Below are 13,952 nucleotides of genomic sequence, written 5' to 3' on the forward strand. Positions count from 1 at the left end.
GTGCTGGCGCACATCACTGGAGGTGCCAAGGTGAGCCGCGCCTTCGGCTTGGTTGGCTTCTCGGTGTTTCTCTTGGCTTTTACCCTCCATCTAGCATCAAGGAGGCACCCCTGTTTCTCACTCAGCACAATAACATTACAAGAAGGCAGAGAACCCCTCCATTCCAGCCTCTCAAACAAGCAGGCTGAGATTCACTCTGATTGGAACTCCGTCAAGTGCTTATCTCTGAAGCAATGACTGTTGCAAGGGGAATGGAATGAAAGATATTGATTATCTGAAGCCAGTTCCAGAGCCTGAGATTGAAGATGGTGCAGCTTCCCTCCTAGGAAGTGGGCTGCCTGGGGAAGGAATGAATCTCTGTTAGGAAAGAGGAGGGAGCAGATGGAGATGGGTAAATAACCAGAAAAATTTACTACCTCATATCCAGCTCAGACATATTGAAAAAGTTTTCCAGGAGATGTGAAAGCCATCCATGGAGGAGAAATTAATGTGTGTGCAAGAGCAGATGGGTTTTCCTTTCTGCAATGCTTCTCAGGATCTGCTAACCTGCAGACTCTAGTACTTTCACACATAGCTCATTGGTTTTTTTTGGAGACATCTAAGCAAATAACTTTTTCCTTGGGGTATAGTGATATTTAATAATCAAGATGTTACACTTCATTTATTCAAACAGTTATCAAGACCGACGTCATGTCTTTCAGGCAAAGGGAGCAGCGTGTGCAAAAGAAAAGATGTATGAGGAGAAAAGTGACAAGCTCCTCATACAAGTAGTTCGATGTCACTGGAGCATCACCTGTAGACAAGAAGCGAGAAAGATAAAATGGGATAGAAACATAAAGGTCTTTGGCCAGGCAGTTCCTGTTTCAACTTATTTATGGAAGTAAAGCACACACAACAAAGTGCGTAAGGTGCATAAACTTAAGTCAATATCAAAACAAATTTTTACGTATGTATACATCCATATACACCCAGATCTAGCGGAACATTTCCAGCATTCCAGAAGGTCCCTTTATGTGCCTTCCCAGTCATACCCAGAGGGAACTACTGTTTTGGCCTCTGTTGCTATTAATTAGTTCTACCTGTTCTTAAACTCCATGGAAGTGGAATTATACAATACATACCTGGCTTCTTTTACTCAATATAACGATCATGAGATGCCTCCATGTTGCTGTTTGCACCAGTTTGTTCATTCCATTCTCCATAGTATTCCATTGAATGAATATTTCACAATTTGTTTATGCATTCTCTAGCTGGTGGACATTTGGGTTATTTCCAGTTCTCTGCTTGTATGAATACAGCTCTTCTGAATATTCTGGTGCATGTCCTTTGGTGCACATATGCACTAATTTCTCTGGAGTGCATACCCAGAAGTGGGGGGCACATTTTCTACAGTAGATACAGTCCAACAGTTCTCCAGAGTGGTTGTATCAAGGGAGTTTTGACTGTAGCTCAAGGAAGACTGGGGGCGGTATGATGAAACTGACATTTCCCTCTGGCAGCCACTGTGGAAGACATGCCAAAAGGAGGTGAGAGTCTAGACAGGGAGATCAATAAGGAACCATGACAAGGAACAATGGACCGGGTGAGCGACGACGAGGCCCTGAGCTCAGGCAGCTTACAGGGAGGAAAAGGGTGGTGTTGAGAGACGGTAAGAAGACAGAGTTGATGCTAGTGTTTGGATGTGGTGGGAAGGGAGCGAATGAAGTCCAGGATGCCTGCCAGATCTCTGAGTTGGTGTTGGCAGAGAGGAGGTGGACTTCTCGAAGAGAGAGAGTGCAGAGCAGGAGCAGGTTTGAGGAAGACAAGCTCCCTTTTGAACACATTGAATCTGAGGGACCTGTGGGAGAGCAAGGTAGAGGCAGCAAGTAGGTAATTAGATGTTACAGGGCTGAAGCTAAGGGGGAGTTCTGAACTGGAGATTTCTATTATGGAATCAAGCAAATAGGTGAACCATGGAGAAGAGAGTGTGGAAGGGGGATCCCAAGATGGTCAAGAAGGCTTTTCCTGAGAGGTCGGAGGAAAACCGGGAGCTTGCCTCCTGTGATGAAAATGCAGGGGAGGGAGGTTTTCTAAAAGCAGTTTCCAGAGGCTACTGAGGGGGAAAAGAGATGGTCATTGAAAGGTGTCCTACGGATACAGAGTTTAACCTAGTCACTCGCAGTACGGGGCACCCAGGATTCTCTGTTTCAAAAGTCTCTCTGGTGTCAGAAGCCCACACCAATGAGACAGGGCTGGCTGGCCGGGCTGCCTCTCCCCTTCAGCCAGTTTCAGGGAGAGGGAGATTGAGCCTCAGTCCAGGGGCAGTGCCTGGTGGCCTTTCAGAGAAGTTTGTGGGGACCTCAGCTGGACGATAGAGGGCAGATAGCCACTTGTGCGTGGCCCAAGTCCCTCCTGACATCAGAACACTGAAAACACTGACATCTGAACGCAAATTTCCCCTGCAGCCTCTCCCCTTTGGAAATTGCCAGTTGTAAACCATATTGACTTTAGTCTGAAGTGTCAGAAAGGTTGTCCAGGAGTCTGGGGGCCACCCGGCTGAAAGCCCGTTTGTATGAAGGTTAGCGCAAACAAAATAGAATTCAGAACACTTTTAAAGATCTGTGCCAGTGGTGAATTTTCCAGGAAACATGACAAAAATGGACCCTCTTAGGCAAAATACACTGGATCTTATCATTATTCACTTGTATTCTTACTGAAATATAAACTTGGGGAAATGCTGAAGAGAAAGAACAGCACATATCTTATTTCTTTACCAGGCACAAGGGGCTGGAGGAGGCTCCCGTCGAGTTTAATGGGTGCTTTATATATTTATATGCTTTGACTGGAGCTAAAGAGCTCTGTGTCACACAATGGGCAGTTTCTAGTTGGATTTTAAAAGAAAATAACTTTGATCATTTCAAAAGCAATGAAGCCTGATGCAGTGAAGAGAAAAGAGGGCGGTAATTTATGGCTACCATTAAGGACACAAAGACAAAGGCAGAGAGAACGTTTCACTAAGTGAAGATTTACAAATGTGTAAAAACCACCCTTCTGCCTAGAAATAGCTTAGTGTCTCTCTCTCTCTCTCTCTCTTTCTCTCTCTCTCTCTTTCTCTCTCTGCCTACGGAACAAAAGGGGAGATGAGGGAGGGGCAGAAGACAGAAAAAGGGATGTAACCTGCCTGCCTTCACTGGGGATGGAAAGGTCAAAAGAAAAACACAGAAAAGCACAGAAAAGTTATTTTCTCAGGTTCTCTCCAGCAGCAGCACTAGCACGAAGGCCCACAGAGGCAGTCCCCGCCGGACACCTGGGCAGGGGAGGGACACCGACAGCGGCGGCGAGGTGCGGAGGAGGGAGCTCTGGGAAGGGGCGGACCCTAGCAAGATGTTTTTTGTGCATGAGCTAGGCGGGGCCTTTTTTGTGATGTTTATTTTTTTCTGATTGTCAAAGGAATGACTAGCTAGCTATAGATGCAGGCACATTATAGAAACAAATAAAGATACATAGAAATGCACATGTATGGATATGCAAATATCCACAGGAGAAAACAACAAATACAGAGAAGCTCAAAGGACACCAGAGTCCCTGAGTGTGGTGCGTGTGGCCTCTAGGAATTGTTGCTACATTTGTTCCTAGAGTGATGCTGAGTGTGGTGGGATCCAGCCACCTGTGCCTAGGCTGGTGTGTCCTCTTTTAAGGATGTCTTGCTTGGTAGGCCGGGTGACAGGCACTCCCTGTGTTTGTAGCTGGCCAGACCTGATGTTGTTGAGTTTGGGTGGTCACAGATACCACCTGCGCCCCAGGCAGAATCAGGGCTCTCTCTTGTCCCTTGTGGCTCGCCCTTGACCTCTAGCCCCCTTTCCCTTCGCCTTTTAGGCTGCCCCGAAGATACATTTAACTGGTTTTCCGTGAAGTGAACATTTTCTGCTGCGATTCTGGGGGCACTAAGGTACCATTACAGCCTCAGCGTGCCCCGTGGTGGGACTAGTGGGCCACTGCCTTCAGAGGGCTATGGGGTGGGCAACCGGGGGCCCTGGGTTGGGTAGAATGAGAAGGGTGCAGAAGGTGTGCTGGGGTGAGCAGAGAAGCTGGGGTTACCCTCTTCAGTGAGTTCTCCCGAGGGTCAGATGTCCGTGGAGTCCCCCGCCCCCCCCTTCCGTCCGCACTTGCCCCTCCCAAGAGAAGAGGCGGGAAAGCCCCGTAGGTGGCTTTGGGGTTTGGGGACTCTAGGACTCTGAGCTTCCCAGGATACTTTCTGGGTGCCCCATGTCCTAATATTTCAGGCTAGAAGGGCGGCTTGTCCTCACAAGTGGGACTGGGTCAAGTTGCAGGACACTGCAAACTGGCAGAACCAGAGGCTCTCGGAGGGCTGGAGCGGGATAGGCGTGCGGGAGCAGCGGGTTTGGCGCGGGGGCCTGCGTTGGGGTCGAGGCCCGCCCCCGGCGGGCTGACAGCAGCCCTCGGGCCACCTTGGCCGCGCCTCCTGTGCCCCGACCGAGGGGGAAGGGAAGGGGCCGGGAGGGGCGGCACTGCCCCCGCGCCGCCCGCCCCCGACCGGGGAGGACCGTGTGAAAATGAGGCCGGGGCTCGGGGGCCGGGCGGGGCCAGGCCGGGGGTGTCAGAGCGCGGCGGGCACGGCGCCCGCACACACCTCCCGGAGCCGCTGCCGTGCTCGCCGCCCGCGCACCGCAGCCTCTGCCCGCAGCCGCCGCGCCTTCCATGGGGGTCGCGGGCCGCGGCTGTCCGGGGGCGGCCCGGGCGCTGCTACCGCTGCTGCTGCCGCTGCTGCTGACGGCAGCCGTCCTGCCCGGCCCGGGCCGCGCCCCGGGGCCGCCGGAGGGTGAGTGTCCCGCCGTGGGGCGCACCTGGCAGGCGGGGTGGCGCCGGGGAGGGCGTCCTGGGCCCCCGAGTGGGGTCGCCCTGGGCGGGCGGGGCTGCCGGAGCCCCGCGTGGCCCCCGCTCCCCTGGGGCCCTCACCCGCCGGCCAGGCCAAGGCGCCACCGCCGCTGGGGCTAGAGGCCCAGGGCCTGGGTGCCGCGGCCGGCCTCGGACCCGGACCCGGGGCTGATGACAGTTCCTGCCTCGTCCCTGCCTCCTGGGGTCCCCGGAGAGCTCCTGTTAGTCAGACTCTCCCCCTGCTGAGCAGGAAGGAGGGCATTGGAGTCTTGGGGTCCAGATCCTCCACGTCTAGATGGGGAAACTGAGGGCCTCAGCCAGGGTACATCATTAGTTCGTGGCAGCTTTGTTCCTGCTCTTTTCTGGGGTGTCCGGTAAGTTCTCCCGAGGGCTTCAGGGTCGGCTCCCGGGATTTTTCTGTTTGCGGAACAGCCACCGTTTGAGGATCCGGGAATAACCATAAGCAGCAACCAGCCTGGCTTTTGGCCAGACGTAGATAAGTACTCTAACTGGACTTGCAATACTTTCAAAACTTTTGTTTTTAATTAACATCCTGGGTTAGCCTCAACCTAGGACATACTTCTGCCAAGCCCGTGTCCAGGTTGAGAGGGTGAGCAATGGTGGCCGGGGTGGGTGCCATTCACCTCTTGTCACCATCTGAGAGCTCAGGAAGGTGTGCTCTCATACTCCATACTCCAAGAGAAAGCTGACAGGCACCGCTCAAGTTTTCCCAACTTGATTGTTCTTTCAGCAGGCATTTACTGTTGCCTACACATGTGCTGGGCAACAGGGACACAAGCCAGTCTGTAATCGAGGCACCTTCTAGAGATAGAGACAGGCAGGAAAAAGTGGCAACCCTGTGTGATATGTGCTTACGAAAGGAGATAAATGTAGGGGCACATTTTGGGGGATACCTCACCTGGATTCGGGGGTCATGGTAGGCTTCCTGGAGGAGGTGGATCTGAGCTGAGTCCCAAAGGCACCTGGAAAGGGTGGGGAGTATTTCAGTCAGAGTGTCAGGCTGTTTCTAAAACTGTGCCCGTTCATCCCGCGGGCTCCCCAGCAGTTCAGCTGGCAAGAAGTAAAGGGGAGCGGGCTGGAGGGAGATGGTGATGGAGAGGGGCCAAGGTCAGGTCACACGGGGCTTGGGCACCGTGCCAGGAGCGGCTGTGCTCTTTTGCAGATGTGGATGAGTGTGCCCAAGGGCTAGATGACTGCCACACCAATGCCCTGTGTCAGAACACACTCACCTCCTACAAGTGCTCCTGCAAGCCTGGCTACCAAGGGGAGGGCAGGCAGTGTGAGGGTAAGTGTTTTGGGGACCAGGGGTGGGTGGGCCAGCAAGGGAAGATCCCCACCTTCCCCGCTCTTATAGTGGCTTCTAACGTTGGTAAAAGCGCTGCCCCTTCCCCCAAGTCATATTCCCCCCTCCCTGAAATGCATTTCAGATCCTTAAAAAACTGGAGACATCAGGTCTTCCCTAGAGCTGATTATACAGTGTTACCTGGCTCTGAAATGTCCTTTGTATCTAGCTTCTAAAAAATAAAAGAGGTGTTTCATTATCTTTAGTATCACCCAGTTTGGGGGTAGAAAATCAGCAGCCACTATACTAATCAGGAGGGCTGTGCCTGCCAAGGCAGGGCGGATCCTACCCTTCCCGGGGGCAGTTTGCCCTTTCTCTCTGGAGTCTGCGTGCCAGAGTTCCGCCCTCCCCTGCAGGCTCTGGAGGCTCCTTCTGGTCCATGGCTCTGGGCAGTTTTGCATTGTGACCTGCCAAGTTTTAGAGCTACCCCAAGGGTCTGCCTCATTTGGAGCTGCAAGTTCACCCTGGAAAGACGTGTGCAAGATTTTTTAAGCCTTAAGAGCTCCAGATCTGGGAGCCTGATATCCGGACTCTGCCATTTTGAATTTTGGGCCACTGGAAGTTTAGCTCCTTGTCATGAAGTTCAGAACTAGCTGGAGAGGACTGTTCCTGAGGGGACTGTTCCTGAGGATGGAAATCGTAGCCTGTTGGAGTTGGCAGGGCTTCTCAGGGAGCTCTGAGCCAATCCCATCCTTCATTTTACAGATGAGAACACTGAGGCCCAGGGGAATTGGGAAAGGGACTTGTGGCTCTGCTCAGTTAGCCTGCAGGTAAAGGCAAGCCAGGTCTCCACTCTAGCTCTGTCGCTGGCCCCACATCTCTTATTCACTCAGCCTCCTGATGTCCCTCTTCAGCTGGGTGAGAAATCCTAATATTTGCGGTCTCCTTTTTGCTGAGGAGCAAAACTCCTGCCTCTTCCATCAGAGGAGGCGCGCTCTCCTGATCAGGTTCACAGCAAGCAGGGTTGGTGGTCCATCCATAAAGCCCTCTGTTTCTCCGTGTTCCTATTTTCCCAGAGACAGATGAACATCTCTCTACCTGCCCTCCATCCAGGGAAGCCAGAGGCTACCTCTCCCTGAAACATCTGCCGATTCCTACACACCACACCCCCACCATATTAAATATCTTATATACTGTTATGGAATTCACACATATAGATCCGCTGGGGGAAAACTGTTTAATTTTTCACTGTGTCTTCTGGTCACCGTGTCCTCTCTGGGCGCAGGAACTGTGCCATGGTTTCTTTTGGATGAAGTGCATATTTAGTAAATGATGTTGAAGCGGCAAATGGCAAGAGTTTCCTTATTCTTAGCTGTTAGGTTTGACATACCGCAAATAAAATGGAATTGCTAACAGTTTATAGTTGAAAAATCTACTATTTAGTTTAAAATGACTAATGATTCACTGGCATTGTTGCTTTTATATATTTAATTTGCTTATACAAAGTCAAACAATATAAAACTATAAAAACCAGAAAATTTAAGATCCTCCTCTTCCTTTATCCACAGGTAATCATCATTAACAAACAGCGTATATTCTTTGCATTTTAAACTAAAATCCTAGGAGCATTTGCTCTTTGAATACTTGTAGTATTTATAAATCTCGTGAGTAAGGATGTCCCTGTTTAGTTTGGATTTCTTGGTCCAGAAGTAGAAAGATTGCAGAGATTCAAAGATGTAACTCCTTTATATCTGTTTCTTGGTTTATTAGTTTTTAAGCCTCTTGGGTCCAACCCATTTGCTTCTGTCAAAGTTCAAGGATGGGAACTGGGTTTTTCTAGAGTGAACAGAATTTTATCCTCTACCAAGTTTCTTCTACCAAAATGTTGGAGATATGAAAGTTTGGGGCCTGGATAATATTTTAAAATAATATGATTCATAAGTGGCTTTAAATAAAATATATTTTATTCTACATGATCTTTGCTAATATGCCAGACTTCGGGGAGGGGATCGGTATTCATTACATGGTCCTTATTTCTCAGTTTTGGGAACTGAATTAAGTTTAAGAAAGATGAATCTAAACCTGGCCTTTGTATAGGAGCTGTATTTTTAAAAAACTTTTCACTTAAAAATTATTTCAGGCTTCAGAGATTTTGCAAAAATAGTGCAGAATTTATGTGCCCTTCACTGAATCTTACCCACTCAAATATTAACAGCTTATGTAACCATAACACAGTATCAAAACCAGGAAATTAAATTTCCGCGATATTATTAACTAAACTATAGACCTTATTCAAATTTCATCAGTGTTTTTTTTAATGACCCCTCCTGCACCCCCGCCCCCGCCCCACGATCCAACTCATTACATTGATCTTTTTCTCCTTCGTCTCCTCCAGTCTGTGTCAGTCCTTCCTCTTTCCTGGGCTTCCACGAGATGGGCACTTTTGATGGGTACTCTTACTTCTTTTGTTTTGCCTTACGTTTTCTCATGATAAGAATTGATATGGCAGGAATTAAAAAGATAAGAGAATTATCTATGTTTTCTCACGATAAGGTTGAGGTTACACATTTGTAGTCACAGAAAAGTAAAGCTTTGACAAGGCTGCTACAGAAGCGCTGTTACGGGGGACACGATGTCAGCATGTTAATGGGCGATCTTAACACTGACCACCTGGTTAAGACAGTGTATTCTGGGTTTCTCCACCGCAGTTAGTTTTTTTTCTCTTTCTGTAGATACTTGTCTTGGGGCCAATGCTTTCAGCCTATGCTAATATCTTGTGTCTCCTCAAATCTTTGCCCACTGACTTTAGCATCCAATTGTGGGTCTTACCTGCAACAACTATTACTGTGATAAGTGCTTCTTGGTAATTTGTATTTCCCTTGTCCCTTATACATCTATTAAATTGGGTTTCTTCTGTAAGGAACATTCCTTCTCCCCCATTTATTTATGCATTGATGTATATGTTTATATATTTATACCAGTATGTATTTGTGCATATTTATTTAATTATATGTACAGTTAACTTATTTTTGGTTCAAGTTGTTTCAGCTTTGGCCATTGGGGGCTCCATCACATTGTCTTCTGGGTCCTTTTTACATGCCACTGTCTTTTTTTATGAGAAATTCCTCATTTTCTGGTACCAGAAGATGCTTCAGACTCGACTTTTATTTTCCCCTCCCCAACCATAGACTCAACCACTTCTCCAAGGAACTATGGTTCCTTTTATTGCAAAATGGTGTATAGAAACCAAGATCTGGATGTTTGATGTTTTTGTTGTTACTGGAGTGATTATTCCTATGTCCTCTCAATGGACAGAGCTAGAAAATACATACATATTTCTATTTCATCTATCTATCTATCTATCTATCTATCTATCTATCTATCTATCTGTCTAATCGTGAATTACACAGATACTTTGGGTTCCACAGCAATACCACAAGATCCATTCTAACCTCCCTCTTCGCTTACTAACAACTTCCTTCTTCAGCAGTGAGAAACTTGGCTCTCATTATCTGCAATATATTTACCTGTTTATTCAGTCCTACTATACAAATGAAGTACTTACAGAATTACCAATCTATAACCCTGTAACACAGGTTTACTAATTAGAGTACAGTATTTGTATGCAACTGTTTTTGTTTTTAACCTTACAACAAGTCAAAATATTGTTTTCCAAAGTTACTTGAGCTAGCACTTTTCTTCCTCATTCCCTTCAGTGTGGTTATATTATTCATTTATAATACAGTATATTCACTTGCTTCTCTTTGTATTCCATTTTTAATATATTATATTGATTATTTCAGTTGTCCCAATGTTTCCCCCTTTGCCCCCCTCCACCTAGTACCCCCCCATTCCCTCCATCAATCCCCCTGCTTAGTTCATGTCCATGGGTGGTGCTTATAAGTTCTTTGGCTTCTCCATTTCCTATGCTGTACTTAACATCCCCCTGTCTCTTCTGCACCTACCAATTTGTACTTCTTAATGCCAGCACCTTTTCCCCCACCCCGTTCTCCCTCTTTCCCTTCCCAACTGATAACCCTCCAAATGATCTCCATACCTTTGATTCTGTTTCTGTTTTGCTTGTTTGCATAGTTTGTTTTTTAGATTCAATTGTTGATAGTTGTGAATTTATTGCCATTTTAATGTTTATAGTTTTGATCTTTTTCTTAAATAAGGCCCTTTAACATTTCATATAATAATGGCTTGGTGATGATGAACTCCTTTAGCTTTACCTTGTCTGGGAAAGACTTTATCTGCCCTTCTATTCTAAACAATAGCTTTGCTGGATAGAGTAATCTTTTACTCTAGCACTTTGCTTTTCATCACTTTGAATAATTCTTGCCAGTCCCTTCTAGCCTGCAAAGTATCTTTTGAGAAATCAGTTGACAGTCTTACAGGAACTCCTTTGTAGGTAACTCTCTGCTTTTCTCTTGCTGCTTTTAAGATTCTCTTTGTCTTTAACCTTTGGCATTTTAATTATGATGTGTCTCAGTGTGGTCCTCTGTGGGTCCATCTTGTTTGGGACTCTCTGTGCTTCCTGGACTTGTATGTCTATTTCTTTCACAAAATTAGGGAAGTTTTCTTTCATTCTTTTTTCTTTTTAAAAAATTTCCATCTTTATGGTTTTTCCATTACCATTTACTCCCTTTATACCTCTCTCTCCCCAGCAATCATCATACTGTTGTCTATGTCTATGAGTCCTTTTTCTTTTTTGCTCAATCCCTCCACCCGCTAATCTTCCCCCACCCCACTAGCCTGTCATCTGCTCTCCATCTATGAGTCTGTCTCTGTTTTTTTTTTGTTTTGTTTTTTTGCTTGTTAGTTCAGTTTGTTCATTAGATTCTACAAATGAGTGAAATCATATGGTATTTGTCTTTCTCTGACTGGCTTATTTCACTTAGCATAATATTCCCCAGGACCATCCATACTGTTGCAAAGGTTAAAATTTTATTCTTTTTTATGAATGAGAAATATTCCACTGTGTAAAAGTTCCATAGTTGTTTTATCCACTCATCTATTGATGGACACATGGGCTGCTTCCATATCTTGGCGACTGTAAATAATGTTGCAATGAACATAGGAGTACTTATGTTTTTTTCAAATTAATATTTTGGGTTCCTTCAGATATATTCCCAGGAGTAGGATTGCTGGGTCAAAAGGCAGATCTATTTTTAATTTTTTGAGGTATCTCCATACTGTTCTCCGCAGTGGCTACACCAATCTGCACTCCCACCAACAGTGAAAAAGGGTCCCCCTTTCTCCACATCCTCGCCAGAACTTGTTGATTTCAGGCAGGTGTGAGATTATATCTCATTGTGGTTTTAATTTGCATTTCTCTGATGATTAGTGACATTGAGCATCTTTCCATATGTCTATTGGCTGTGCGTGTGTCCTCTTTGGAGAAGTGTCTATTCTGGTCCTTTGCCCATTTTTTAATTGGGTTGTTTGTTTTGTTGGTGTTGAGTTTTGTGAGTCCTTTACAAATTTTGGATATTAACCTCTTATCAGATATATTGACAAATATGTTCTCCCAATCTGTGTGTTGTCTTTTTATTTTGTTGATTATTTCCTTTGCTGTGCAAAAACTTTTTAGTTTGATATAGTCCCATTTGGTTTTTTGTTTTGTTTTGTTTTTCCCTTTGTTTTCCTTGCCTGGGGAGATATATCCGATAAAAAATTGCTACAAGCAATGTCTGAGATTTTGCTGCCCATGTTTTCTTCTAGGAGTTTTATGGTTTCAGGTCTAACATTTAAGTCTTTGATTCATTTTGAATTTATTCTTGTGTGTGATGTAAGAAGGTGATCTAGTTTCATTTTTCTGCATGTATCTGTCCAATTTTCTAAACACCATTTACTGAATAAACTATCTTTAGCCCATTGCATGTGCTTGCTTTCTCTGTCAAATATTAATTGACTATCATTATTTTTTCAAATAAGTTTTCAGTTTCTTGCTCTTTCTCTTCTCCTTCCAGCACCCCTATGATTCAGATGTTGGTACACTGAAGATGTCCCAGAGACTCCTTAGCCTATCCTCATTTTTTTGGACACTTTTTTCTTCTTGCTGTTCTGATGGAATGTTTTTTCTTCCTTATGTACCAAGTCATTGATTTGATTCTCGTTTTCATCCCCTTCACTGTAGGTTCCCTGTAGAATTTTCTTTATTTCACTTAGTGTAACCTTCATAAATACCTGGGTATTTTTTATGCTGTTGAAGTACCCAACAAGTTCCTTGAGCATCCTTATAACCAGTGTTTTGGACTCTGCACCTGATAGATTGCTTATTTCCATTTTGTTTAGTTCTTTTGCTGGAGTTTTGTTTTGTTCTTTCATTTGGGCCATATTAATTTGTCTTCTCATTTTGGCAGCTTCCCTGTATTTGTTTCTATGTATCAGGTAGAGGTGCCTTGACTCCCTGTCTTAGTAGTGTGGCCCATCTAGATTAATGTGGCTTCTTTCATTCCTTGGTTGCTGAACTTCCACACAGCTAGATTTTCTGTTGGTTCTGGGTGTTAATTGTTTTGAGTTCTAGTTGTAATTTTTGCTGTGGTTGTGCAAGGAGGCAAATCACGTGTCCCTATGCCTCCATCTTGACTGGAAATCTGTATTCTATTTTTTATTCCTCTGTTTACCTCACCCCTGCTTCCTGGTTAATTGTATGTACATTTGTATGTAGGTATGTATGTATTTGTGTGTGTATGTAAACTATCATTATGGTTCTGAGAGTCAAAGTTATACAAAAACTCAGAGAAGAGTTACCCCCTCCTCCTATTCTCATTACCCTGTTCCCATTTCTCCTTCTTTCCACCCTTTTTCTCACACACTGTGGGCCATCACCTCTGTAGTTTCTGGTATCTTTCCTATATTCTTTTACACAAATAAGCAGCTAAATGTGTGTTTTATTTTAATTACTTTAATGTTATAATTTGCATACTATAAAATTCACCAATTTAAAGTAAGTGTACAAACTAATGATTTTGGATAAATTAGCTGAGTTGTGCAATCATTACATAGTATAGTTTTCAAACATTTTCCTCATTTCAGTCAGATCCCTCATGCGCGTGTACCATTAATCTTTGTTCTCAGCCCCAGCTCCAGGGGCAACCACTAATCTATGTTCTCTCTCTATAGATTTGCCTTTTCTGGACATTTTATATAAATGGAGTGATACAATATGTGTGGTCTTTTGTAGTTGTCTTTTTTCACATAGCATAATATTTCTGAGGTTCATCTATGTTGTAGCCTTGTTGGCATTTCATTCCTTTTAATTGTTGACTAGTATTCCATTGTATGGATATGCATATTTTGTATATATGGATATACATTCACCAGTTGATAGATATTTAGGTTACTTTTACTTTTGAGCCATTATAAATACTGTCGCTATGAATATTCATCTGCAAGTGATTGTGGGGACATAATTTTATATTTCTCTTGGATATATACCTAGGAGCAGAGTTTCTGGATTACATAGTAAATTTATGTTCAGCCTTTTTAAGGAACTGCCAAATTGCTTTTCAAAGTGGTTGTGCCATCTTATATTATTATCAGCAATGTATGAGGATTCCTATTTCTCCATATCCATGCCAATGTTTGTCATTGTCTGTCTTTTTAATTATAACTATTCGAGTGATTGTGAAATGGTATCTCATTGTGGTTTTAATTTGAATTACCCTAGTAATTAATGATTTTGAGCATCTTTTGATGTGCTTATTAGTCATTCACATGTCTTCTTTGGTAAAATGTCTATTCAAATCTTTGCCCATTCTAAAATTGA

The 13,952-nt window shown here is 44.7% G+C and overlaps 1 protein-coding gene across 2 annotated transcripts in view; it reads left to right on the top strand.

The window, feature by feature from the left end:
- Nucleotides 1-4,698: 4,698 nt before the first annotated feature.
- Nucleotides 4,699-13,952, top strand: part of SCUBE2 (signal peptide, CUB domain and EGF like domain containing 2) — a 68,528-nt gene continuing 59,274 nt past the window's right edge. For both annotated transcript variants that reach the window (XM_054582981.1, XM_054582990.1), the window contains exons 1-2: nt 4,699-4,819; nt 6,059-6,181. In XM_054582981.1, coding sequence (XP_054438956.1) covers nt 4,699-4,819; nt 6,059-6,181 — 244 coding nt within the window. The remainder of the gene's footprint in view (nt 4,820-6,058; nt 6,182-13,952) is intronic.

Source organism: Pteronotus mesoamericanus, unplaced genomic scaffold, assembly GCF_021234165.1.
Source record: "Pteronotus mesoamericanus isolate MK-2021 breed Mesoamerican mustached bat unplaced genomic scaffold, CSHL_Meso_final contig_1189, whole genome shotgun sequence".
Taxonomy (NCBI): domain Eukaryota; kingdom Metazoa; phylum Chordata; class Mammalia; order Chiroptera; family Mormoopidae; genus Pteronotus; species Pteronotus mesoamericanus.